Genomic DNA, 26,139 nt, shown 5'->3' with positions numbered 1-26,139 from the left:
TGCCCTGGGATCTAGTATAATGCAAGCCTTGCCTACAGCTGGCACTTGTCTTTCCATTTTCAACTTTTTCTTGATGCACAATGTACTTGTTTCCAACCTTGATAAATTCAGTGTCTGGGTGTATGTATTATAGCATGTAAGATGCCACTGAGCGTTATGTTTAACCTGGTCCCCTGCTCTGGTATGATCTACAGCTACCAGCTGGTACTTTCCTCCCTCCACTGCTGCTTAAAAATAATTAAAACCAAAGAAAAAACTGTTGCATATCAATTATTTGGGGTTTGTGATTAATGCTGGCATCCCACGTGCTAGCCACGAGCCATATATAGTTATATGTCCACTTCAGTGCAGCTGGTTGGCTTGAACAATAAATGTATTTTCAGAATAAGGTAACCGGTTCCCACAGCAACACCCACTGTACTGCCTCCTACTTCAGGACTGGTTGGACACCTTCAACATCTACCGTCAACCCTGGCACTGGCCACGCCCTAAGCCCCGCCCACACATACGAATTGTGTATCACTAGGGGGGCCTGGTGGAGTGTACTATCTCCCTGGTGCTGCGGGGGGACGCTACGCCAGAGTCAGTGCCAGAGACATAGCTCGGCTTTGTCTGCCTCACCCAGTTGACTCAGCCCCCTTCTTCGCTCTACATCCCCCCGGCGGGAAAAACGTTCAGGGCCCTGGTTGCACATTCTCCCCCCACTTGAAGAAATGGTTCCGCCTACTGCCAGTTAGCCGGTAGGGCCTCGGACTGAGCCACTGACAACTGCGGGGGTGATGACGGAAGGGGCAGCGCCTGGAAACGCGGCAGCGGCAAGGAGACCGGGAAGTCCTTAAGTCTTCCCTCAGTGTTCTGATCCGTGTGCAGACTCTGCTTCCCGCAAGATGGGCGCGCGGGGCATAGACCAGGTCTCTGGATCGCTCTCCCCCCAGGGGCGGTATTGGTTCAGGCCGTCAGTGTCAGGCGCCCTAAAGCACGAGACGGGCGGGGTCTCGGAGAAGCTGCCGGGTGAGTGTCCAGACCTGTCCCGCCTCAGGGGGTCTGTGGGCTGAGGGACCGGGCGGGTCCGGTCGTGGTGCGGGGAGTGATGAGCCCGGGGGGGATCAGACAGGTCGCAGGTGGGGGGGCAGGGACCCCGGGGGGATCAGACAGGTCCCAGATGGGGGGCAGGGACCCCGGGGGGATCAGACAGGTCTCAGGTGGGGGGGGCAGGGACCCCGGGGGGGATCAGACAGGTCGCAGGTGTGGGGGGGCAGGGACCCCGGGGGGGGATCAGACAGGTCCCAGATGGGGGGCAGGGACCCCGGGGGGATCAGACAGGTCTCAGGTGGGGGGGGCAGGGACCCCGGGGGGGATCAGACAGGTCTCAGGTGGGGGGGGCAGGGACCCCGGGGGGGATCAGACAGGTCTCAGGTGGGGGGGGCAGGGACCCCGGGGGGGATCAGACAGGTCGCAGGTGGGGGGGGCAGGGACCCCGGTGGGGGATCAGACAGGTCCCAGATGGGGGGCAGGGACCCCGGGGGGGATCAGACAGGTCCCAGATGGGGGGGGTAGGGACCCCGGGGGGGATCAGACAGGTCCCAGATGGGGGGGGTAGGGACCCCGGGGGGATCATACAGGTCCCAGATGGGGGGCAGGGACCCCGGGAGGGATCAGACAGGTCCCAGATGGGGGGCAGGGACCCCGGGAGGGATCAGACAGGTCCTAAATGGGGGGGGCAGGGACCCCAAGGGGGGAATCAGGTAGGTGCTAGGTGGGGGGTAGTGACCCTGGAGGTGTGGATCCAGGCATGTTCTAGATGAGGATCAGTGACCCTGCGGGGAGGGTGATCAGGCAGGTTCTAACTGCAGGGCCATTGATTCTGTGTGGGGGAATCAGGCCATATCTCTACTGCGGAGGCTGGTGTCCGCATGAGGGGCGTCAGGCCAGGGTCCCGTTGAGGGGAGAGACCCCATATGGGGACTGAATGTGAAGTTGGCCATCACTCAGGCTCTGGGCCAGGTGCCCCATGAGTAGCCCAAGCTGAGTCCTGTGATGGAGAAGTCACTTGCTGTGCAGGAGAGAGGAGCTAATGTTCCAACAGTGGCAGGGGGCAGTGTGGGGAAGCTCCCCCAGGGTGGATCTCCGCTCACTTGGACCTGCCCCGCCCAGTGCCCAGGCCTGAAATCCGGCAGTCCACTTGCCCAGTTGCACAGAAACAAAAGGGCACAGCTTGGAGCTGTGACTTGTAACTAGCGAACCCCTTAAGTGAACAAACAATAAATCTCTGCCGGCCTCAACTTGACTCCAAGCTTCTCCTGAGTGGAAAGCTGGTGGCTGGTGTCATGGGGAAGTTTTGATTTCTGCTTATGAGACTGATGTTGCCTTCTCCTTCCCTCACCTGCAGGAGAGCTGAGGAGTGAGCTAAGCTATTGCTATGAACGCCATTGTTGCCCTCTGTCATTTCTGTGAGCTGCACGGCCCTCGGACCCTCTTTTGTACAGAGGTGCTTCATTCACCGCTTCCCCAAGGTGCAGGGAATGGAGACAGCCCTGGACAAAGTGAGCAGGCAGAAGAGGAAGAAGGTGGTATTCAGATGAGCAGTAGGATCCGCTCACGTAGCCCAGCAGAAGGTGCTAGTGCTGACTCCAGCAGCCCGGGGCCGAAGAAGTCAGATATGTGTGAGGTGTGTATACGAACGCCTGTGTCTTTTGCTGACTTAGTGGATCATGGCTTTCTCAGTGAAGGGCTTTATTGTTTGGGAGCAAAAATAGTGCACGGGAAAAGGCTTATACTTGCTCAGGGCAAAAAAGCAGTAAAGTAGCACTTTAAAGACTAACAAAATAGTTTATTAGGTGATGAGCTTTCGTGGGACAGTCCCACTTCTTCAGACCAGAGCCATACCAGAACAGACTCAATATTTAAGGTACAGAGAACCAAAAATAGTAATCAAGGTTGACAAATCAGAAAAAAAATTTATCCAGGTGAGCAAATCAGAGAGTACAGGGGCGGGGGGAGCAGTCACGAATTAGATTAAGCCAAGTATGCGAAAGAGCCCCTATAATGGCCCAGAAAATTCACATCCTGGTTCAAACCACGTGTTAATGTGTCAAATTTGAATATAAAAGAGAGTTCAGCAGCCTCTCTTTGAAGAGTGTTGTGAAAATTTCTCTTCAGTAACATGCAAACTCTTAAGTCGTTAACAGAATGGCCCACTCCATTAAAATGTCAGCTGACTGCTTTGTGGATCAGGAGTGTTTTTATGTCTGTTTTGTGTCCATTAACTCTTTGTCTAAGAGAGTTTGAAGTCTGTTCAATATACAAAGCATCTGAGCATTGTTGGCACATGATGGCATATATGATGTTAGCTTAGGAACATGAGATGTGCCTGTGATTCTGTGAATAACCTGGTTAGGTCCAGTGGTGGTATCCCCAAAATAGATACATGGTCAAAGCTGGCAGTGGGCTTTGTTGCAAGGAAGATTCCCAGGACTGATGTTCCTGCAGTATAGATAGTGGTTGTTGGTGAGGATCCTCGTAAGGTTGGGAGGTTGTCTGTAGGAGAGAACAGGCCTGTCACCTAGGGCCTTCTGGAGTGTGGCATCCTGATAACGCCAAAGGATCTGGAAACCCATATGAACAATAGATGAGAATTGCTTTGTAACTGTAGTGAAAACATGACAATTAATTAACAGCAACAGTTATGCAAAACAGGAAATAGAAACAGAAATGGAAAGAGTTCTGTATCCAGTTAAAATTGGATGATGTATCCAGATAAAAGTGTAGATGCATTCACCCACATGTGTGTGTGTCTATCCGTGCCTCTTGTTCTTCTTCCACTTAATGTTGGAACCTTTTTTAATGTATTCCTCAGGTGCTTTGTGTCTCTCAAGGGCCGTGTCTACACTAGCCCCAAACTTCGAAATGGCCACACAAATGGCCATTTCGAAGTTTACTAATGAAGCGCTGAAATACATATTCAACGCTTCATTAGCATGTGGGCGGCCGCGGCACTTCGAAATTGACGCTCCTCGCCGCAGCGTGGCTCATCCCGACGGGGCTCCTTTTCGAAAGGACCCCGGCTACTTCAAAGTCCCCTTATTCCCATGAGCAGATGGGAATAAGGGGACTTCGAAGCAGCCGGGGTCCTTTCGAAAAGAAGCCCCGTCGGGACGAGCCGTGCGGCGGCGAGGCGCATCAATTTCGAAGTGCCGCAGCCTCCCGCATGCTAATGAAGCGTTGAATATGTATTTCAGCGCTTCATTAGTAAACTTCGAAATGGCCATTTGCGTGGCCATTTCGAAGTTTGGGGCTAGTGTAGACACGGCCAAGTTGTGACAGATTTCAGTATGTCAGTGGAGTCACAGGTTTTTTTCCACCATTAGCTGAATTGGCCAGTTGTGTAGCCCCCGTCAAATACAAAATCCAGTCGGGGAGTGAGTTGTGGAAGAGAAAGGATGGTCCAGTGGTTAGGACATGGGAGAACTGATCAAGTCCCCAATGTGCCATAGACTTCCTGACTTTGAATTGTGTTTCAGTGCTTCAGACCCCTATCTGTAGATACTCACCCACCTCTCAGAGGTGTTGCTGAGGGTTTCTTATGCTGAAGATGGTTAGTCATTCAGAGGCCATGGTAATAGAGCCTACATATAAGTACCTTAAGTAGTTGTATGCTACCTCATCATAGGATTTTTCTTTTCTTTGTGTGGTCAGGGTTGCCGCTCTCTTGCAGCAGGACACCCAGGATATGTCAGCCATGACAAAGAGACATCAATCAAATATGTCAGCCACCAGCACCCAAACCATCCACAGCTTTTCAGCATTGTGCGTCAGGCCTGCGTCCGCAGTCTGAGTTGTGAGGTGAGTGATGTGAAACGTGGGAAGAAAATCTGTGTGTGGACCTCAATGTTGTTTCTAATCTAAAACTGTACTTCATTGATATCTGCCCCCTCCACAGCCTGCAGCTTGGAAAGGATTGGACCTGGAATGCATGGCTAGAGCTCACTCAGTCTCAGAATTTGGCAGGAATTTTTAACTGTGACTGCATAGGAAAAAATATTGGAATCTGCTCTTTATGAGGCATAAGAAGGCCTAAAAGTTTTTTGTTTTTTTTTTTTAATATAAAATTTCAGTCATTTGAGAGCTATGAGTAATTTAATTTTCAACTTACGTCATCTGATCACCTTGAATAATGCTCCCTAGCATGTTTTAGCAGATATATTAACTAATCTCTTCCACCTGTTGCTAGCTGTGACTGAGTACATTCCCAGACCTGATGAAGAGCTCTGTGTAGTTTGAAGGCCTTTCACCAACAATAGTTGGTCCAATGGAGAGATTACTTCGCCCATCTTGTCCCTCTGTCATCGCATTTGTTACTAGAGCAAATGTGTGCTAACTTTGGGATGCCTACTCTTCACCTGAAGCAAAGGCACCTGTTTCTCAAAGTTGTGTTTTCACTTTCTTGTATTTGCCTCTATTTATTTACCTTATTTCCAAAGTAAGCCACCTTGATTGTGATGTTGCATGCTATTGCTCAATATTGGTAAAGGTTGTTGCTCACCTTTGTGGACTGATAACTTACAGCTTTTTACAGAAGGAAGGAAAACCTTACCAAGGTTGAGGTTGTCTCAACTCATGTAGCCACTTCCTCAACGTTGGTGCAGCAGAATACAATGGCGTTCTGAAGTTCAGGTTAACCTGAAGGTTGTGCCAGGGACATGGGGAAGCAGGAAAGATGTTTGGTTCCCTCTATCAGACCTTCTTTGTGGGGTGGCATTTCTGCCCACACATCATCAAGCAGCACCCTACCGAGGGGGTGAGCTTTGATTGAGGACACCAATGTAGTTTAAGCGTCAGAGAAGTAGCCAAGTTAGTCTGTAGTTTTGAGAACAGCACGAAGTCTTGTGGCACCTTATAGACTAACAGATATTTTGGAGCATAAGCTTTTGTGGGCAAAGACCCGCTTTATCAGATGCATGAGTGGCAGGGGTGGGGTTCAGAGGGGTATTAAGTGTTATAGGGGTATATACTTTAAGTGATGTGCTGAGCCCAGTGTGTTCTTTCATGTCTGTCTCCCTGCCAGGTCTGCCCAGGACGTGAAGGCCCAATCTTCTTTGGTGATGAACAGCATGGCTTTGTGTTCAGCCACACCTTCTTCATCAAAGACAGCCTGGCACGTGGCTTCCAGCGCTGGTACAGCATCATCACTATTATGATGGACCGGATCTATCTCATCAACTCCTGGCCTTTCCTGCTGGGGAAGATCCGAGGCATCATTGATGAGCTTCAGGGAAAGGCGCTCAAGGTGGGTCTGTTGAAGAGAGAGCTCTAATGTGGTGAGAGAAAAAGATTAGGTGGGATGGGTGTGCTTACCAGTTTGGAAGAGAAGCAAAGAGTAATGCGTGCAACTAGGGCTATGAGGGAAATGTAGTGAGTGATATTGGGATTAAGAAACAAATAGGGATGAACCCATGCTTTGTGTGTGTCTGCAGGGAAGACAGGCATCTTCTCCATTCCATCTCTTTTGTTGCCTGTAAGCAGGGGTTGAATTGTTTGGGGGAGGAGAAGGGAGGCAGAGGGAATTGTGGTATACCTCTGAGCTGTGCCCACAAAATAGACTCACCCCCTGTGGGACATTGGAATAAGGGCCCACTCAGGGTAGACAATGCAGATGTTAACATATGATTGTGCTGCATTTAAACGCCACTTGTGTCCTTCTTGGTGGGCTTGACTATGCCTAGAAGCTCTGCTAGGTTTCTTGGGCTTGGCTGCTTCCAGAATGGGGCAGGCAAAATAGGTGATGGTATCTCCCAAAAGTGAAAGTGTGGTGTTTCCCATAGAAAACTCAGCAGATCTGTTTTCCTTGTCTTATGAAATGATGTAAATGTCAACATTAACTGTCATTGCTAGGTATCGGAGATAAAGCCTCTTGGAAGCAAATGGGGCAGTTTACACCTCTTGGAGCTATTGTGCGTTTTAAAATCACTTAGGTGCTGTGGCATCCCAAGTCAAACTTTCAGAAGTGCCTGAGTCCCATTGGAAATCAGAGGGATGAGGGGCTTTTGAAAATTGTACTCCTAGTCTCTGCATCTGTTACGGTCTGTTCATGTTTTTGACGTTTCATGACAACTGTAAATGTTAGAGACTTACTATTTTCCCATTTGTTTCTTTCTTTTAAAGCTGAGATTTTGGAGAAAAGATTGCAGTTTAAGAGAGGTGCTGGTCATGTGTCAAACAGCTGATACAGGCAAGGGTTGATTGGGGTGGTAATAATGTCATTCTTTCTCCATCTTCCCTGGATCTCAGGGGAACATTTTCAATTTGTCCATCCTTTTGATGGGAAAAGGGGCACAGTGCAACAGACCAAGAATTGCCAGCCTGATTCTGTCACTGATGGGAAATACTTTTTTTGTCCCCTGTTAACCAGGTGCATCGGCCTAGTTCCGCTGTGTCCTACTTGCTAATATGCCTTTTCTCTTGGCCTCTGTTCACTGTCTTTATTTTGTAACTCAGGTGTTTGAAGCTGAGCAGTACGGGTGCCCACAACGAGCTCAGCGCATGAATACAGCCTTCACCCCTTTTTTGCACCAGAGGAATGGTAATGCAGCCCGTTCCCTAACATCGCTGACCAATGATGAGAACCTGTGGGCATGTCTGCACACCTCGTTTGCTTGGTAACGTTCGCTGTGTCTCTGGGACTCATACCACCTGTTTGAATAAGAGACATTTCCCAGCATCCTAGACTAGTGGGGATGTGGGGTGAGCATCTAAGTTGTTGGTATCCCAGAGGTATATGGGGCTTTATCCCAAAGCCCCTGAGTAAGCAAGGACAGGGCATGCTGATACAGCAGCCTGCTTGGTCCCTGGCTTTTCCTGTCAGTCTACAGCAGACATCCTGGTAGACTCATGAGCAGCACTGACAGGCTGCAGTGGGACCTGTACTTATCGACCTTTCTGATCTAGAGGGAGATGCTGTGCAAAGGGTCCGACAAAAGTGGCAGGAGGTGATGGGGCTCCTCTTTGTTCCCCTGCACATAATTTGGGACACAGTAACTAGGTTGTGCTGAGCAGCCAAACTCTGCCACCCCCTGGTACCTGCATGACTACTTACCACATCAGACAGATGTGTGTTAATGAAATTGCACAGAACGCTATGCCAATGCTACACTCGGACATCAGGCTCCTCTGAAAAGGTGCTGTGGAGAGTGGAGCTCTACTGGAGATATGAGGGTTTTTTGGAGGGGGATAAGTGTTACTGCAGTATGTCAGTCTTGCTTTCTAGTGTCCTTGGGTACCCCATTGTCTGTTGAGAGTTGCTTTGTTAGTTACAACATGAGGAATTGCAGGAATGGTTGAATGAGCCACTTCAGGGCAGCAGGATTCTTCCTAAACTCACTGCTTGGTTTCACCCCAACAGCTCTGCTAGCAAGTAAGCTTGAAGGCTGATTTTCCTTCCCCCCTCTGCCTTTTCTCTCTATTTTTCCAGGCTTCTGAAAGCCTGTGGCAGCCGGCTCACAGAAAAGCTTTTGGAGGGAGCACCTACGGAGGACACCCTTGTTCAGATGGAAAAGCTTGCAGGTGTGTCTCCAGGCTTCTGGAGTGGGGAAAGCATTTCAGAATTTTTTGGATGGGAAAATGGGGAACACTTGCTCTCTGCCTCCCCAGCGAATGTGCTGTTGCCTCTGTCATCCTGTGATACGCTGTGCGGAATGGCTCTGCTCCTCCCATGTGGAAAGAAATCTGATGTGAAATTAAGAACGGAGCAGGTTTGAAGGCTCCCTGTTTGCATTCAGTATTTGTACATTGGCCTTGCATGGCCGTGGTATCTGTACCCGCTGGTGGGGACGTACCTCACAATGTGTTCGGCTGCTTCAGAGAGGTTACTGTTGCACATTATGAGGCTTTCTCCTTTCTTACTGTTTTTCACAAAATTCCTAAATATATAGAAACATGGATTTCCCAGCCTGAATTCATTAGTCCATCTATGCAAATATCAGCATAGGCTGTCTCAAGGAGCGGCTGGTACCTCCTAAAAAAAGGATACAGAAAGCTCTGTAGTGTATGGGGTCAATTGTGCAGTGCTCTGTCTGGGATGAAAACTCACTTTATTCCCTGAACCGAGGTGAAAGTAACCTGAATTTCTTCCCAGTACTGTTGTATCTCACGCGCACACACGAGGTGGGAGAGGCGCAGGGCAGCAGGTGAGGTGGGTTGCAGTAGGACAGTACCTGTCGGAAATGAAGTGTGGAGTGGAGTGCGCGATGTCAGAGGCAGGAGCCAGAGTAGAGGCTTGGAGATGTAGGGGCTGGGGACATGGAGAGGTGCAGGAGTCGGGTTTGGGGGAAGTGTCGGGGAAGGGGGGCTCATTGCAGGGGGTTTGGATATGTGTGTTTAAGAAGGGTGAGGGGCTGAAGCTCCCCCAATATTTATACCAGGGTGCTGCTTGCTTTTCTCCTTTGTCATTCGCAGGCAGCAAGAGAAAAGCCCCTTGTGTGGGTCACTCACTCCTCTGCCCCCTTCCCTCCCCAGCCCAGAGGGAGAGGGATCTGTGTGCACACTGCTTTCCTCTCACTCCCTGACAGGAAGGAGAGCAGAAAGCAGGATTCCCCTACAAATCTCAGGGAGTGGGAGGCTTCAGCCCCCCCACCCCACCCCGATAGTGTCCTGCGGGAAGTAGGAGGGGCAGGGCTAGGGCAGCCCCATAGCAGTGGAGGACCACACCCTCAGCTGGCCCCTTTAACCTGCCTGCTTCTTAGTGTGTCAGCCTGCAGGGGAGTCTCAGGAGCCTGGCTGGGAGCGCACCACACTGCCTCCTGCAGCTGAGTGCCCCAGCTGGCTGACTCCATGCTGTAGCAGTGCACTGGGGAACACCGGCTTACTTTCATCTCTGGCCCTGAAGCGTGAACTTTGATTATTGACTATAAGCTGCAAATACTACCAGCGTGAAAAGGCCTGTTCGTTTCCCCCCTCCCAAAACTGACTATAATGAGTTGCATGAATGTGAGACGGCACTAGACTGCATCGAGCAGTTGAGCTGTGGGGCTGTTGCTTTGTCTGGAGAGATGAGAACAAGTAACTTTTGTGACTGACCCTTCTCTTTTCTTGGAGACCTGAAAGAAGAGTCTGAAGGCTGGGATGGCTCAGAAGAAGGAGAGGAGAAGCCTCCTACCCAGCCAGAGGCTGTGGAAGGGCGGGAGCTAACGAAATGCCCAACAGATGCATCTCTCATGTCAGACTGCAGCAGCTGGAATGTCGCTCCCAGACGGCTGTCCATCTTCCGGTCCCTCAGGCACATGAGACAGGTAGGAAAGGAGGACTGGAGCCTTTAGCTGGTGCCTTCTGATCTATGAGCCTGTATTTGGAAGAGAACAGCTACTGACTCCCATGTTTTGTGTTTTACCCTCACGCACTTGTCTTCTGGGGTCTAAATTCAGTTTTTCGTTCTTGGTACCTGTTTCACCTACCTCTGAGTACCAGCAATGCTGATCAAAGATGAGTCAGCAAAGAGCTTGACAGTCATCTGGAATCTGAAGCATGGGGTCATAATTGGAAGGTGAACTTCATCTCTTAACTGCTCCTGTTCTGAGCACATCCTCTCTAGGTCTTCAGCATCTAGCCATCACTTGGGAACTGTACGATTCAGTCACAGATCAGGCCCTGAGTTGCAGTCCCCTATGTGTCACCTATGACTTATCTCATCAGGCCTGATTCATGTCCAGTCCCTGCACTGCTGCTTCCTCTGAGAGCCACAGCAGTGGTTTAATACAGCACCAAAATAATCTCCTTAAAGCAAAGTGTTCAACCAAAGCATTTCTGAGAAAACATACAATAAACTGAAAAATTATAAAGTAGGCTGTAGGCATATCTAATTTTTTCCCTAAGGCTTCCCTGGAATGGGGAAAGCCTGAATTCTTTATACTCTCCCTTCCTCCCTCCATCCCAGTCTCTCTGTCTTCCTGAGAAAGGCTCTTAAGTATTTTCATCTGTCTCCAGCCTGGCAAGACAAGGTTCACAGCTCACTAGGGTGAGGATCCTTGATGCCAAAAGCTTGCTCCCTTGTCTTCCAGGCATGTGCTTGTCTAGGACTCTGGTGGGGCTTTTCTGTGGTGCTCCCACAGCCCCCTCTTAAATTAGATCAATACATTTGTGGAAGAAATTCTACTAACCATCTGTAGTTACACAGAAACTTGAGCTCACTGACCAGGTCACTTATGGTATTTGTGTAATTATTACGTATCCTTGATTGTAGATTAGCACACAGCAGCACCACACCTGTCCTAGCTGGCATGCTCATTAGGGGGTTGGGCATTTTCACCCCCAAGCCAGCAGTATGAACACTTCGCAGGTGGGTAATGACGGAAAGTTATTGCTGTGTATTGGCCGCTTCATCTGTATGAAGTGTTAGATCTCTGTCCAGCTCCCAAGTGAGCAAGTGTTTGCCTTACCCAAACCACGAGCACAAGTGGACTGATTCATGCCAGCCGTTGGCAGCCTCAGCTGAGAGGCCACGGTGTTAGTGAATGGCCCTCGGAACTGAGCTGTCATTTCACCGGTGGTTACAATGGAATTGAACCCAAAGAGAGGGCGTTAGCCAGGAAGTGTACACTGTTGCATGTTCTGTGCTTGCTCTGAGACAGGTCTGAAGTGGTGTTGGGAGGATTGGGCCTCCAAATCTACCCAGACTGTGAGCACAACAGCAGAAAGTGGGGAGGTCATAATACGTCACAATAACCTATTGCACCGAATGTTGGTGGGAAAGGGGAGGCTCGGTTCTTCCAATTCAAAGGGCCTAACTGATGTAATTCAAGGACTGTGTCAAAATGTTGCAAAATGTTGTAGGAGAAATCAATGGGCCAAAATTGTCGCATCAGTAATTAGGCCTGGTAGGTGAAGAAAATAACGAGGGGTTGGCGGTTCCATTCGTCGCTCCTTTTGGGGCTCTTAAAAAGAGAGATCTTTGGGGTTGGGAGGGGGGCAATTATCAGAAGAAGGGGCTGTCTGCCAACTACCACTCCAGTCAGTTTTACCACTGTGGCCGCCGCTGCTACTGCCACTGTCATCCCTGGATCTAGTGTAATACCTTTGGGCCGTTGTGGTCCTGATCCCAAAAGACAACACCGGTGCCATCCATTGGTTCTAGCTGAATCCCAAACACCCGCTGGAATGTGATACCTTGTCTCCTCTCATCCTTTGTGTGTCCTTTTCCCTTTCTCATCTCATTTCTTTCCTGTCCTTCTCCTTTGCCTTCTGTTTCATAAAAGCCTATTCAAGACTGCGGTACTGCTATCAGTCTGTGACAGGAAAGGCAAAGAGAAGCAATGCCCTGAGCAATCTGATTCTGGTACCAGTTCGGCCAAGGGACTGATCAGACCATGTGCTGTCTGTTGTTTTCCAGCAAGTGCGGACACCACTGAGACAGAAGCTGCATTTTCTGTTTTGGTCATATTCGTCCTTCTCCTTTTGCGTGCGTTTCCCTTCTTTCATCTGCTGGGAAATGGAATCATATGTTGGTAACAGCAGCATTGACAACTCCAGCCCGTTTCAACTGACTTGTTCTCTCTCTCACTCCCCAAAAGACAGTTGTTATCAGCTTTAATACCATTTAAAAGACAAACAAGGATTTTTTTTTCCCTTCTAAAAGCTCTTTGCAGTGAAAGGGAAACAGCAATGGACACTATTGGAATAAGGCCTTACTTAAAACTTTACGTCCGTGTCTACACCAGCACAAAACTTCGAAAGGACCATGCAAATGGCCATTTCAGAGATTAGAAATGAGGTGCTGAAATGCCTATTCAGCACCTCATTAGCATCCTGCTGGCCGTGGCTCTTCAAAATTGCCACATTTCACTCCAGTGCGGCTTGTCCAGATGGGGGTCCTTTTCGAAGGGATGCTGCCAACTTTGAAATCTCTTTATTCCTGCCTGCTGATTTTGAAGATTTCTCTTAGTGTAGATGTAGCCTACATGTCAAATCCTGTAACTGTTTCTCTTCTTTTCTGTGTCTTCACTAAAGGTTAAAGATGCTTTTTAATCGTGCCTTTGGGATGGCATTAAACAGGCTGAGATCTCTGCATACCAGACCCTGAGCCTTGTTTAACACTATTTGATCTTGGACAGTGTCAGGGTCCTATTAACACCTTTAATTCTTTGAGCCATTATATTCCATCTAAAATGATACAATGACCCCCAGGCTGTCAGTTTGGCATCTCTCACAAATGCTAAATTACTTATTTAGACTGGTGCTGTGTGCAGATAGGCTTAATAGTGATAGTTCACTAGCATTTCCAATGTGTATTCAGTAACATGGCTGGAAGGCAACTTTGCAGACATAGTTGTGATGGGTCAAAATGGTGAAGGAAAGTAGCAGAATATCTAAGTAAACTCTGGATTGTCTTGTTTCAGGTCCTGGGGGCACCAGCTTTCCGCATGCTGGCATGGCATGTATTAATGGGGAACCAGGTCATCTGGAAAGCACGAGATGCAGATCTTGTCCAGTCTGCCTTTGACATCCTACGGGTAAAAACTTGCAAGAGTATGCAATGGGGATGAAGAAACATAGTTCTTTAATGGTTTAGACCTTCATTGACCTGCCTCTTCAAATATAATCCGTTGGAGGGAAAGTGCTCTTAACTGTGTTAATTTAAAACCAAAAATGCAAACAAAACCTTAGATTAACTAAACCCAACACCTTTGTTGTTTATGTAGGGCCTGCAGTAGTAATGTCTTGCTACTGTGTAACAAGCAGCAGGAAGAAAACTGCTCCGTTTGAAATATCACATTTTCTGAGCCTGGGAGAAAACATCCCACAGTAGAACTGAAAGAGGGCATTAGGTCTCTTCTTCCAAAGATTTCTAGATCTTTTCCCTTGAACTCTCTGTATTGCAGTCTTTTAATTTAAGCCTCTAAGCAGGGTGGGGGGGGGCTTCCTGCTCAGTACTGTATTGATCGAAAGGAGTCTTTCAAGCCCAGTAGGAAATACATCCATCTCCCTGAATCAGCATTAGCAGCCCTCCGAGGTGCAGCTAACATAACAAGCGAGAGACAAACTTAGATGTGGACTCATTTAAATCTTCTCTTTCCATGTTTGTTTCCTTCCACAGACCATGCTGCCTGTAGGTTGTGTTCGGATTATCCCCTACAGTGATCGCTATGAGGAGGCGTATCGGTGTAACTTCCTAGGGCTCAGCCCCAATGTGCATATCCCACCTCACATACTGACATCTGGTAAGAGCTCGCACCTGAGCCAGCTCCTGTCCCTCTTGTTCATGTTAAAGGAGATACTTTGTGAAAGGAGAGAGATGGCAAGTAAAGTCTAGCAGCCTTGAATGGGCTGGAACCAGTACCTCTGTGTTGTTTTCCAAATAAGCTTACCTGGTCCTGTGGCTGAGGGATGTGGCGGCTCAGTGACTGGAAATCCTAGGCTCTGGTTAATAAGAGGCTAACACTGCTATGTAGGGACCAGACTCTGCAGCCTGCCATGGCGGCACTCTGTTCAGATGTGCACACAAATTTAACAATATCTGCTGTGTTGAATCATGCGTGCTGGGTTTGTGTGAGACAGTAACCTGATGGTGGTTTTAAACTTTGTCCGAGGGCTGCATCAGCCTTTCAGAACAGGGATCTTAATACCATTGTTATGATTCCTTTTCTTCCTAATATCACTTTAAAAACATCTTCTTCTTCTCCTTAGCCTTGCTGGGCTCCTTAACCCTGCCAGACAGCTTTTTCCCTGGATGTCTTAAGCTTTTTTTCATTTTATATCTATATTGATTGCCATCTGAATTCCCCTTTTCCCCTTTTTGTTCTATGTTACTTTTTGTATGATTAATTGTTCCCCATTTAGTTCACTGGTGAAGTGAAGGCGTTTTAGCCAAAACTGTACTTTTTGGCGAGGGGCGGAGGGGGGCTAATAAATTCTTCTCAAAACCTCCAAATTTTCATTTACATTTTTGCAGTCTAAAATTTTCCTCCAGATCAATTTGGCTCACAGTTTCCCTCCACTTTGGGGAAATTAGCCCATCTGGAGCACAGACTATATGTATTTTGATGTTATTCTTTGTAGAGGTTGTTGGTTCTAATATGCTGTTTGTGGGGGATGTTACATTCTAGAATTTGCCGTCCTTGTGGAAGTCCGCACTGCCACCCGGTGCAGCCTCTACCCAGTTTTGTTTGATGATGACCAGCCTCTCAGCAAGTACGAGTTTGTCGTCACCAGTGGGAGCCCTGTGGCAGCAGACCGAGGTGGGTGCTTTGGCAACATGGAGCTCTGTCAGAAGAGACCTGTGCTGCTATGGCCAGAGTAGAGTCTCTATTTGTAGCTCTTAACGTTCTTTTAATCAGCATTTGGTTGTGTGGGCTTATTCTTATGTTCTGTCTGCTGAGAAAATCTATATGCAAGGCCACAGCAGTACACAAATGTCATCTTTGATAACTTGGTATTCTCTAGATAAGTAAGCAGTCAAAATGCTGTTTCAGTAAACTCATATCTGGCAGTCTATGGTCCGAAACACTCAAATAACTGGCATTTTAACCATAAGTAAATTTTAGTTACATTTTCCATAAGTACAGTATAGTGAAAGCAAATACAAATAAATACAGTATAAGTTTACAGTGTACAGTGCTCATGTTGTTGGTAAATAAAGTACTTTGCATACCTTTTTGTTTTTCTTAATATGTAATCTTGTTTTTCTTTAGTGTTCTGCATTGCTAGGTATGCCTCTCTGTTATCCAGAGTATCTGAATATCCAGCAGACTCCTGGTTCTATGAACTCAGTAGAGAGTCTATGAGATATTCTTCAGAAATGAGGGAGAATCTTCAGTAACTCACCTAGCCTACAATTATGTATTTAGGGTAATACTTTCCATTTCCTGATCCAGGGTGAATGCTCTGCACTCTGAAACATCATTTGCCTTATCTCATGCTGGTCAGCTAATAATGAGGATAAAATTAACTAACTCCCATGTCTGGCACTGACTTCCTGTGGTGATGAACTACAAGGATTAAACTCACTTTTACCTGGTTTTAAAACAAAGGTTTCTAATACTCCTATATGGAGAGCTTAATTTTGCCTACAAATTATTCTTTCTGAGCAGTCTCAGTTGAAGAGTGTTAGAGGCATTTTGTGCCCTTGAACTGTAGTCCACTGAGCCCTAGGCAAACGGAGGCATCCCATGTTACCTGTTGATCGATTATTCACTTTCAGTCAGTAGTTCTAGCATTATTCCTCTCAAGACCCTTCTCCCTGTGCTTGCAGTTGGCCCCACTATCCTGAACAAGATTGAAGCTGCGCTGACTAACCAGAATCTTTCTGTAGACGTTGTGGATCAGTGCCTTGTCTGTCTGAAGGAGGAGTGGATGAAGTAAGGGGCGGTACTTTGCCTTTTGTGAAGCTGTGTTCATCATTGTCAGTGTAATAATCCCATCAAGATTTTCCCAGGGGTTTTCCTGAGATGCTGGTGGGGTCACCAATTTGTGTAATCCTCTTGGTACACAGGGCCAGTTAGTAGCTGAGTGAAATTTTGACATTTAGTTTAGAGCCTCGTTCTCTGCAGAATGCTATGACCTAGTGATACAAGCACAGAACTGGGACCTAGGGAGCCTGAGTTTAATTCTAGTTTTGATACCAACTTCCTCTGTGGCCTTGGGCAAGTCACTGTTTCTTTTGCAATGCTTGCTTACCTTACAAAAGCATCAAGAAGATCCAAGTGCTGACTGCATCTCTGAAGCATTTTGCAAATATACACTGGGTTGTGAATGCCCATTATTGTCTACAGCAGGTAACTATGCCAAGCAGATAACATGATGCTGTCCATAGGTGCAGCATGTAAAGGCGCAAGTGGTTACAATGGAAGGCCAAACAATTGGGTGAAATAACTGATGGCCAGTGTTCTCTCTAACTTTTTCCATTGATAGGCAGAACAAAATTTGTTATTGCAATGGGGCTTGGGGGTCCCCAAGCACTGTACCCCAGTCACAGCCGGCAGTGACTCACTTAGCAGGTAGAGCAGGGAGTTTATCAGTGGACAGAAGCACAGCGTGGTACAGAGGTGTCAGTACAGCCAGCAGAGATTCCAATCCATCTTGGAGAGAGGAGCTCAAGGGGTGCCCCATCTGGGGCCTGCCTCTCCTCCACACAGGCTAGCTCCCTTCCAGCTCTCCCCCAGCTTCCAGCTCTCGCCTCTGATTCAAACCCAGCTGGACTCCTCCTCGCTCTTTGTCCAGGGGCAGAGATGTTACCTGCCAGCTGAGGTTACAGCCAGGAGGGGGTCATCACCAGCTTGTGTGAACTGTTCAGCCTGTCACGTACACATCCAGCCTGACTCTCACACATCCACCCCACACATCACACTTACGCACACCGAGGCATGCGTGGATGTGCACCACCAATAGAAACACATGCTGCCTGCTGTTGGTGCTCTGCTAATCGTGCGTGGCAACTGACTCTCTCCTGGGCAGCCATCCAAGCACTCTGCTTACGGGGAACGCTGTTTGTGGCATTGGTATGGTTTTAGCATGATTTAAAATCTAGGAGGGTGTTGGATGTGCACATTATGTGCAAGGTTTTTCCAAGTTTGCCGGGTGGCATGGAGGGACACACAAAGTCTAAAATGGGAAAAGAGACCAAGGAAATATTCAAAATTGCTAAGTATTATCAGGGCTGGAAGTGGCTAATAATTATGTCAGATTCCTTTTTCCCAACCTAAGCAAAGGCACAGCTCCTTTGGGGTGTTCCTTTTTCCCAACCTAAGCAAAGGCACAGCTCCTTTGGGGTGTTCCTTTTGATACTATTGTTTACACAGAATGGGACATTGTGTAGGAAAGAGAAACTTGCAGTGCTGTCTGTGCTGGTCTGTCAAACATCATGTGTCCCTATTACATTGCTAATGACAGGCATTTTTTGTTTCTACAGTAAAGTGAAGGTCCTCTTCAAGTTCACCAAAGTGGACAGTCGACCCAAGGAGGACACTCAAAAACTGCTGAGTATTCTAGGAGCGGCTGAGGAAGACAACGTCAAGCTCCTCAAGTTCTGGATGACTGGCCTGAGCAAGACATACAAGTCACATCTTATGTCAACGGTCCGCAGCCCAACTGCTTCAGAGTCTCGGAACTAACCAGGAGTGCCCAGCCTCACTTGCTGCCTTTGAATGCGTGCAAGGAACTGAGAAGGTTTTCTCTGCACTTGCACATCTTGTGAATAGTGAAACACCACTGAATCTCTCACTACCTTCAGAGTAACTCGGAGTTCTGGTTTTATTTTTTAGAATTGCTGTGAGACAGTACTACTAAGAGTGTGTATAATTAGGAGTGCTCTCTGCCTCCACGTAGGGCTCTGCACTTCATCTCCACTCTGAATCTAGACTGCAAATTGGGCTAATTCAGTGTAACTCAAGAAACCAGAGTAAACCAGTCAATGCCCTCGTGCCAGCCTTAACACGAATGGCACTCCTGCAGCTCTGGACTTTTACCTTGAGTATTGCCATAAGTGGATGTCTTGATGCTTGGGACGCTAGATACTAATAAACAATTTGTACATAATCTCTCTGTAGGTCCTACCTAACATTTCTGTACATTAAAGCAGCAGAGAAGCACACAAGAATATTAGACCATGGGACCAGGGTTACTAGATTTTTACCCTAGCTACGGATCATGCCTACAACTACTTTCCAAAACCACTTCGGCTGGGTCTGAGGAACAACAGAGAATTGCAGGAGTACTTATTTAAGTCACTGCATCTTCTTAATATCCTAACTTTAAAACTACACTTCAGGTTTGGGCCAGAAATCTTCTATAGTCCAAAACTGTGACACTGGGGTGGTCTCAAAGCACGTGCGAAATGGCAATGTGTAGGCAAAGTTCCTTTTATTTTTTGCGTAAGGATGCAAGAGTTCAAGCACAGAGGGTACTTTATCCTGGACAAAGTCTTCTTGTCTATTTCCTATCTGCTGAAGTTCTCTGCTGCTCTCTCTAACCTACTGATCCAGCTCGGGTGTGTTGAAGCAGGAAAGCACCATCTTAAAGACTCTCCCTCACTGTGAAGTTTGAAGACCTAATAGTCTGCCAGTACCATGGCAAGGAGAGTATGCACTAGAAGAGTGCAACTTTTAGCTACTGATTTTGGCTTCTAATTAACATCGTACTGTAAAGGAATCACTGTATTTCTACAAAGTTATCATTTTATCCTTGGTTATTGTTGGAAATCTTGACATGACTATAGAAATTAAAAAAAATGCAAACGGAGCGAGTTTTAATCCCACTGACTCAGTGTGTTCACATTTTAACATGAATCAGGGCTGATGTTCAGACATGTCTGCTGGTTCTGTTTTTATGTATAGACAGTATATGAGTCATTTACTGATGTTCTTAAAAAAATGGCTACAAGCATTAAAACTCAGAGCTAGATTTTGTAAAACAGAAAAACTGACTTGTCTAGATATTTAAGTATCTTAAAACTGGATTGGACAAAAGAGCAGCAATTTAACCACAGGACTTCTCTTGCACTGGTGCCCAAGGTTTGAACTGCAGAACTTAATCCATCTTTTTGCTCCTTACATTTTGCTGCTGCTTTGCAGGAAACAGTTATTCCCCAGTGGCCTTAATCATGGGCAAATGATTTGTGCACTCAGAGGTTCCTGACTATGTACAATCTGCCCAGTAAGATGACACAGCCATTGCGTACACATCCCACCAGAGAGATCATTACTGGTTATTTTAGAAAACAGACAGCTTAATTAATGTTAAGGTTCACAGTCAACATCAACATGCAGCAAATGCAAACATTTTCATCAGTTTAGAAGCTTGACGTGCAAAGGAATGATATGCTGAACCCCCAGGGACAAGGAATAACCTATATGGAGTAAAAGAACTCTGTTTCTCAGTAAACTGGCTTGCCAGATGTAGGTAACTTGGAAAAACAGCCTTCCTGGAGCAGAATGCTGAGTGATCGAAGACAAAATGAAACTGGGAAAAAGTGGAACAGAGAAACCTAAAACCACCAATGCTGTGGCTTATAGGTGTTTTTTTATCAATATTGCAGGGAAGCGACAAGGATAAAATTCTCAATGGCAATGTAATCTCCAATCTGACATTTTCACCCATTTAAAGCCAGGGCTATGCTAACCTGGCTGCAGCAGCTGCTGTTTGCAGGGATGGGTTGAACTCTTCTGAGATACTCCAGTGTTTTCTCTTCTTTCTTTACTGCAGTGATCCCATGTCCTGCGGAAACTTGGCTGTTCAATGTGAGCTGCTAGGTGTTGTAGAGTTGAAGGACTACAGGGGGCCTTCCCTACCCCCCACCCCAAAACAACATTTGTTTGTTTTAAAAGAAATTTTCAATGTTGGTTTTAAAACATCTTCAGTACATCCATGGGCAAGCTCGTGTGTCAAGCTCCCTGTTCATGAGCGTGCTTACAAACAACTCTGCCCTTCTAAGGCGGGGGTACCTCACAATGGTGGAGGATTTCAAAGGCTGCCTTAATGGGAAAGCATTGTGATTTTGGGAGAGGGAGAGGCTCTCTCTCTCGGGGGGGGGTGGGGGGGGGTGTGTGTGTGAGTGAGAGAGCGAGCGAGAGAGCCCGACCCCCCCTCCCACGGCAGGCACATTCACTACCTTTGAATCTGTAGCCTGAAATTGCACCCTTGGCTTGCAACAGGTGATGTATGGGGAATTAAAGAAACCTCAAATACAAGCACAAAATTGTTCTGCAGATGTAGTGCTCTCCTGCTTATGAAATTAGTACTGACCTACTGGTCTCTTCATCTTCTTTCACTGTATCAGCCCACACCAAAGTGTGACCACAGATGAGACTGGAGGATAATGCCTTATAAAATAAAGCACCTCTTACCTAGATGGGGGGGAGGGTCAGAGGACTCAGGTTTTTTTTGTTTGTTTTTTTTCTGCACAAGGCTGCTTCTCAGCCCTTGGTGGCCCTGGGGTGGGGGTGGGGGTGGGGGTGGGGGGGTGGTGCTCAGTAAAGAGCTGAAGTCATGCCAACACTAGCTGAGGTCACGCCAACACTTGCTGAAAAAAATAAAAAGGCCTTGAACAAAACATACATCCTTACAGTTCTAGGCATGAACCTGTGACTCCTGTGTTGACTGATCGGGAGGGGGATTGGTGCCTTTCATCACCACCTGTCATTAGCTACCCCCCGCCCCCCCCGGCAGCCACAAGGCCACCAGTTTTTTTTTTTCTTCTATCCAGCGTCATTGCCTGTCCCATGGTTGAACAGCATAGCTGGACTGACTCACAAGCAGGTGCGTCTGCTTATACTACAAAAGGTGGTAGATGATGAAATGGCCAGAAGTACAGCTCTTTACAGCTGGAAGCCTTTCCTCTGCCTGGCATCCCCCAGCCATTCGGCAGGGGCCTAGATATGGGTATGCAATGGAAGGTGCAACCAAAGCACTTTAGGTGCCACAAAAACCAGCATGTTATGCAGGGAGCTGCTTAAGCCAGCCACAAGCTGATTATATGGGCTAAACCCCTTTCTGCCGGGGGGGGGGGGGGGGGGGGGGGTGTCTTAGCGCACACGCATGCATGCACACATCCATCCCCCCCCCGCCGAACCCAGCTGGGCCCCACAACATGCTATGAAAATTTCTGAGCAGGGGGTTCAGGGGGAGACGGTGTAATAGCTTTAGCTGCATCAGGGGCCAGGGCTCAAGGCTGTGGCAGCTGGCTGAGGTGGGATGCCTCAGGTATAAGCAGCAGTTTCCCTTCTGTTTGGACTCAGGGCATGCTACAGCTGCCCTAATTCACAGCAACAGGCCACCCAGGACTCAGTGGTGGCTGGGCACATTGGGTGGCTGATGGGGAAGTAAGCGGATGTGTGCACTGCATGGGTAGCATTGCAGGGTGCTTGGTAGCTGGGCAGCAGGCTAGCTCAGTGCAGGAAGGGGAGGCGGCGCCGCACCCAGGCAACTGAGTAGCAGTAGCTGGGGCGGGGGGGGGGGGGGGAGGAGGGAGGGGCAACCTGCCCTGTGGGCAGGGCTGAGGGTAATTCAAGTTGTAGGTTACTGGGCAGGGGGAGGCTCGCTCAGGGTGCAGGAAGATAGCAGCTAGGGGACTTGTGTGCAGGCACGGGAAGTGGCAGTGAGATAGCTCATGGAGCAGGGCTAAGGGCTGTCTGCATGTGAAGGAGGGTGGGCAGCAGTGCCAAGAAGGGTACCTCAGGTGATTGGGTCATTAAGGTATATGTGGAGGGGTAGCTCAGGATGCTGGATGAAGCCGGCTTCATGTGCTCAGGGGTGGGGGTTAGCAAAGGGAGCAGAAAACAGGGTCGTTAGGGGCTGTGCACAGGCTTGGGATAGTTCAGAGACATGCAACTAAGGGTCCTGTGTGCACATGATGGGAGCATAAGTCAGGGACCTTGGCAGAGAGGTAGCTGAGGCTGTGTGGTATGAGTTGGGGAGTTGGACATGTCAGGAGCAGAGCTAGCAGGTAGATGGCCCCAAATGCTTTGGCACACCCCCACCCCCGTGGTAAGTAAACTTTGCTGGGGGGGTGCACAACAGGTCCAGGCCAGGCTACTTGGCGAACAAGGAGAGCGTGCCACCTAGCTCTGCCCCACCCCAGCCCTGACATGCCTCTACCCCCAACTAGTCAAGCATGGCTGCAGCTCCTATTCTGGCCCCATCTCTAGCATCACATCCGAGCTGTAGCTCCAGCCCCACTACTGGCCCCGGTCTCACCTTTCCACAGTCCACTTCCCGCCCAAAAACTGTTCCCCCCCCCACCCATACCCAGCTGCCCTGCATTGCCTGGTTTGGGCTTCCCACCTTCAACAAGACCAGGGTCAGACTGGGGGTGGTAGGGGATGAAGAGGAGAGAGCGTGTAGCAGCTTCTGGGATTGTCTTGCTCTGACAGTGCAGTGACCCTGCACTCTGCCCATGGGCTTGGGGCATCTGTCCTGCAGGGCTCTCAGGCCCCCTGAAACTGGCCCTCGGGGGCCACAGATACCTGAGAACCACCGCTCCAAGGGACCTGGGCATCTGTGATGAGACCCCCCCGCCCCCGCACTCGGGCTCCAGCCTAGACCTGCGGGACCTCTCTGCACCCTGCCCACTTCCAAGTCTTGTGTCTTCTCGACAATCTACTAGCCCAGCCCCCACCCAACCCCACTACTCCCCAGCGCCCCCCGTGCTTGTCCGACCGCCCTGCTCCTACCCCCGAGCCCCTTCCCCCACCCGCCTTTCTCCAGCCCCTGGCGCCCCCCCCTTATCAGCCCCGCCCTTCCTCCTTCTCCACCCCCGCCAGCCACCTCCCTCAGACCCCGCCTTCCTCCAGCCCCCAGGTCCCCCTTTTCTCCAGACCCCCCCCCTCCCCCAATGCTCCAGCCGCTGTGGCTCCCCCCAGCCCCTCCCGCCTCCACCGCCCGTGGCCCCCTCACTGCCCCGCCCCTTTGTTCAGCCCCCATCGCCCTTCTCCACACACCCCGCCCCGGCTGCCCGCGGCCGTTGGGGGCAGGGCTAGGCGGGGCGCGCGGCCGCTGCGAGGGCTCAGTCCGGCTGAGGCGTCGGGTCTGGCACGTGCGCGCCACACCACCCCCGCCCGCCGGCTGGGGCACGTGACCCACGAGCGTCAAGAGCGCGCCCCTCCACCGGCGCCCCTCACGTGACCCCGGCACGCGCGCGCCATGTGGCGCTGGGCTGGCTGCGCGGCCCTGGCGCTCGGGCTGGCGCTGGAGGCGCTGGCGCGCGCGTGGCGGCGGCGGCGGCGGCGGGCCCCGCGGCGCGAGGTGCTCTTCTTCCCCTCGCCGGTGACGTGCACCGCGGCGCTGCTGGGCGAGCCGGGCCTCGCGCCCTGCCGGTGCCCCCTGCCGCACGGCGACAGCCCGCTCGGCCGCCTGCTGCGCCGCCTGCTCTCGGCTCGCCGCTCGCTGGAGCTCTGCCTCTTCGCCTTCTCCAGCCAGCAGCTGGGCCGCGCCGTGCTGCTCCTGCACCGCCGCGGCGTGCGCGTGCGCCTCCTCACCGACTCCGACTACATGGGGCTGGCCGGCTCGCAGGTCGGCCGCCTGCGGCAGGCGGGTGAGGGGCGCCTGAGCCGTGAGGGGAAAGGGGCATGGCGGGGGGGGAGGTGGTGCTGGAGGAGGGAGAAGAGGGAGTGGGGCTGGATGGGGGGCGGGGCTCAGGGCAGGAGCGGGGAGGGAGGAAGGTGTGAGGTGAGGGGGAGAAAGGAGGGGAGGGGCGGAGGGGAAGGTACAGGCCAGTGTAGGAGGCATGGGAGAGGGAGGAATGAGGGGAAGGGGACGGTTTGAGGGTTAGAGTAGGAGCAGGCAGGATGGAGGAGAGGGGACAGGCAAAGAGGGGGTGTGGGATGGAAGGAAAGGTGGGGAGGGAGATGGAGGTGTGAGATAGAGAAAGGGGCTGGATGGGAGGAAGGGAAAGGAAGGGAAGAGGGGTGGAGGAAGAATGGGAGCAAAGAGGACCAGGGCCAGCACTGGGAGTAGGTGGGGCTGAAGGAGATAGGACTAGGGGGAGAGGTAGATTCGTTGGAGAGTAGAGAGAGAATCCAGAGGGACCTGGATAAATTGGAGGACTGGGCCAAAAGAAATCTGATGTGGTTCAATAAGGAGAAGTGTAGAGTCCTGCACCTGGGACGGAAGAATCCCAAACATTGTTACAGGCTGGGGACGGACTGGCTCAGCAGCAGTACGATGGAAAGGGACCTAGGGGTTATGGTGGATGAAAAGCTGGATATGAGTAAACAGTGTGCCCTTGTAGCCAAGAGAGCTAACAGCATACTGGGGTGCATTAGGAGGAGCATTTCGAGCAGATCTAGAGAAGTAGTTGTTCCCCTTTATTTGGCACTGGTGAGGCCACATCTGGAATATTGTGTCCAGTTTTGGGGCCTCCCAGTATAAAAAGGATGTGCATTTGCTAGAGCGGGTTCAGCGAAGGGCAACAAAAATGATTAAGGGTCTGGAGCACAAGACCTGTGAGGAGAGGCTGAAGGATTTGGGCTTGTTTAGTTTACAGAAGAGAAGACTTACAGGTGATTTAATAGCAGCCTTCAACTTCCTGAAGGGGAGCTCTAAAAAGGAGGGTGAGAACTGTTCTCAGTGGTGTCAGACTGCAGAACAAGGAGTAATGGTCAGAAGTTGAAGAGGGAAAGGTGTAGGTTAGATTTTAGGAAAAACTACTTCACCAGGCAGGTGGTGAAGCACTGGAATGTGTTGCCTAGAGAGGCAGTGGATTCTCCATCCCTTGAGGTTAAGTCCCAGCTGGACGAGGTCCTGGCTGGGACAACTGAGTGTAGGGGTTGATCCTGCTTGAAGCAGGGGGCTGGGCTAGATTACCTCCTGAGGTCCCTTCCAGCCGTATGATTCTGTGACTTCCTGGAGAAACTTGGAAGATGATGTATATGCTATGGAAAGGATCCACACAAACAGTAGCTAGGGGAGACATGGGGGAGCCTGGCTTAGCCCTAAGGAACCTGGGAGGAGCTAGGTGATTTTTCATATCAAAGGATAGGGTGATTTGCTCAGGTGCAGCCATATGGACCCTCTATGAGGCCTCCATCTGGTCTTGTCTGTGGCCTCTTAGAGATGCAAGCACATTGGAACATGCTTAGTCAAATTCCCTATTCCTGCAGACTGTAATAGAGGAAAACACCATTGACACAAGAGACAGAGGTGACAAGAGAACCAGGACCACGAGGCTAAACTATTTTCTTCTTCCATCCTTGAAGTTGGTGTTCTGAGGAATGGCGTGAAAAACTCTTTTTTTTTAAATAGTACAGGGCATCAGGTTCTCAACCAGTCTTTTAGGATGCTTTTTATTGATGCAATGTAGCTTTTGGTCACAAGAAAACCGCTACCTTGAAGAACATGCATTGAAAAGGTTTTATTCATTTTGCAGGGATTCAGGTGCGTCATGACCAGGAAAGTGGCTACATGCATCACAAATTTGCAATCGTGGACAAAAAGATGCTCATCACTGGCTCCCTGAACTGGACCACGCAAGCTATCCAGAACAACCGTGAGAATGTGATGATTGTAGAGGATGTAGAGTATGTGGCTCCGTTCCTGGCAGAGTTTGAAAGGATGTGGGAAGAGTACAATCCAGCTAATTATACATTTTTCCCCCAAGAAAGAGGAACCAAAATGACACCAGCTTTTGGAGCTAAAAAGGTCCTTGGCAAAGAGCATTTTTAGCAA

General features: G+C 49.5%; 2 protein-coding genes across 5 annotated transcripts in view; both read left to right on the top strand.

Moving 5' to 3' along the window:
• Positions 1-901: 901 nt before the first annotated feature.
• Positions 902-19,218, top strand: FLCN (folliculin). 2 transcript variants are annotated; one of them, XM_075010949.1, is made up of 12 exons: positions 902-1,011; positions 2,390-2,668; positions 4,696-4,842; positions 6,065-6,286; positions 7,495-7,655; positions 8,468-8,559; positions 10,090-10,283; positions 13,383-13,496; positions 14,081-14,204; positions 15,090-15,221; positions 16,235-16,340; positions 17,891-19,218. In XM_075010949.1, exons 2-12 carry the CDS (start codon positions 2,420-2,422, stop codon positions 18,090-18,092), a joined length of 1,743 nt encoding a protein of 580 aa, XP_074867050.1. In that variant the 5' UTR covers positions 902-1,011; positions 2,390-2,419; the 3' UTR covers positions 18,093-19,218. The 2 variants fall into 2 exon arrangements, with proteins under 2 accessions (XP_074867050.1, XP_074867051.1); XM_075010950.1 differs by lacking the exon at positions 902-1,011 and adding an exon at positions 1,446-1,459.
• A 4,395-nt stretch (positions 19,219-23,613) lies between these two features.
• PLD6 (phospholipase D family member 6) overlaps positions 23,614-26,139 on the top strand; it is a 56,589-nt gene continuing 54,063 nt past the window's right edge. For all 3 annotated transcript variants that reach the window (XM_075010783.1, XM_075010781.1, XM_075010782.1), the window contains exons 1-2: positions 23,614-24,007; positions 25,841-26,112. In XM_075010783.1, the coding sequence (XP_074866884.1) occupies positions 23,617-24,007; positions 25,841-26,112 (663 nt within the window). In that variant the 5' untranslated portion in view covers positions 23,614-23,616. The remainder of the gene's footprint in view (positions 24,008-25,840; positions 26,113-26,139) is intronic.

Source organism: Carettochelys insculpta, chromosome 16 (assembly GCF_033958435.1).
Source record: "Carettochelys insculpta isolate YL-2023 chromosome 16, ASM3395843v1, whole genome shotgun sequence".
Classification (NCBI taxonomy): domain Eukaryota; kingdom Metazoa; phylum Chordata; order Testudines; family Carettochelyidae; genus Carettochelys; species Carettochelys insculpta.
The sequence above is the reverse complement of the archived record's forward strand: the minus strand, read 5'-3'. Positions and strand labels throughout refer to the sequence as shown.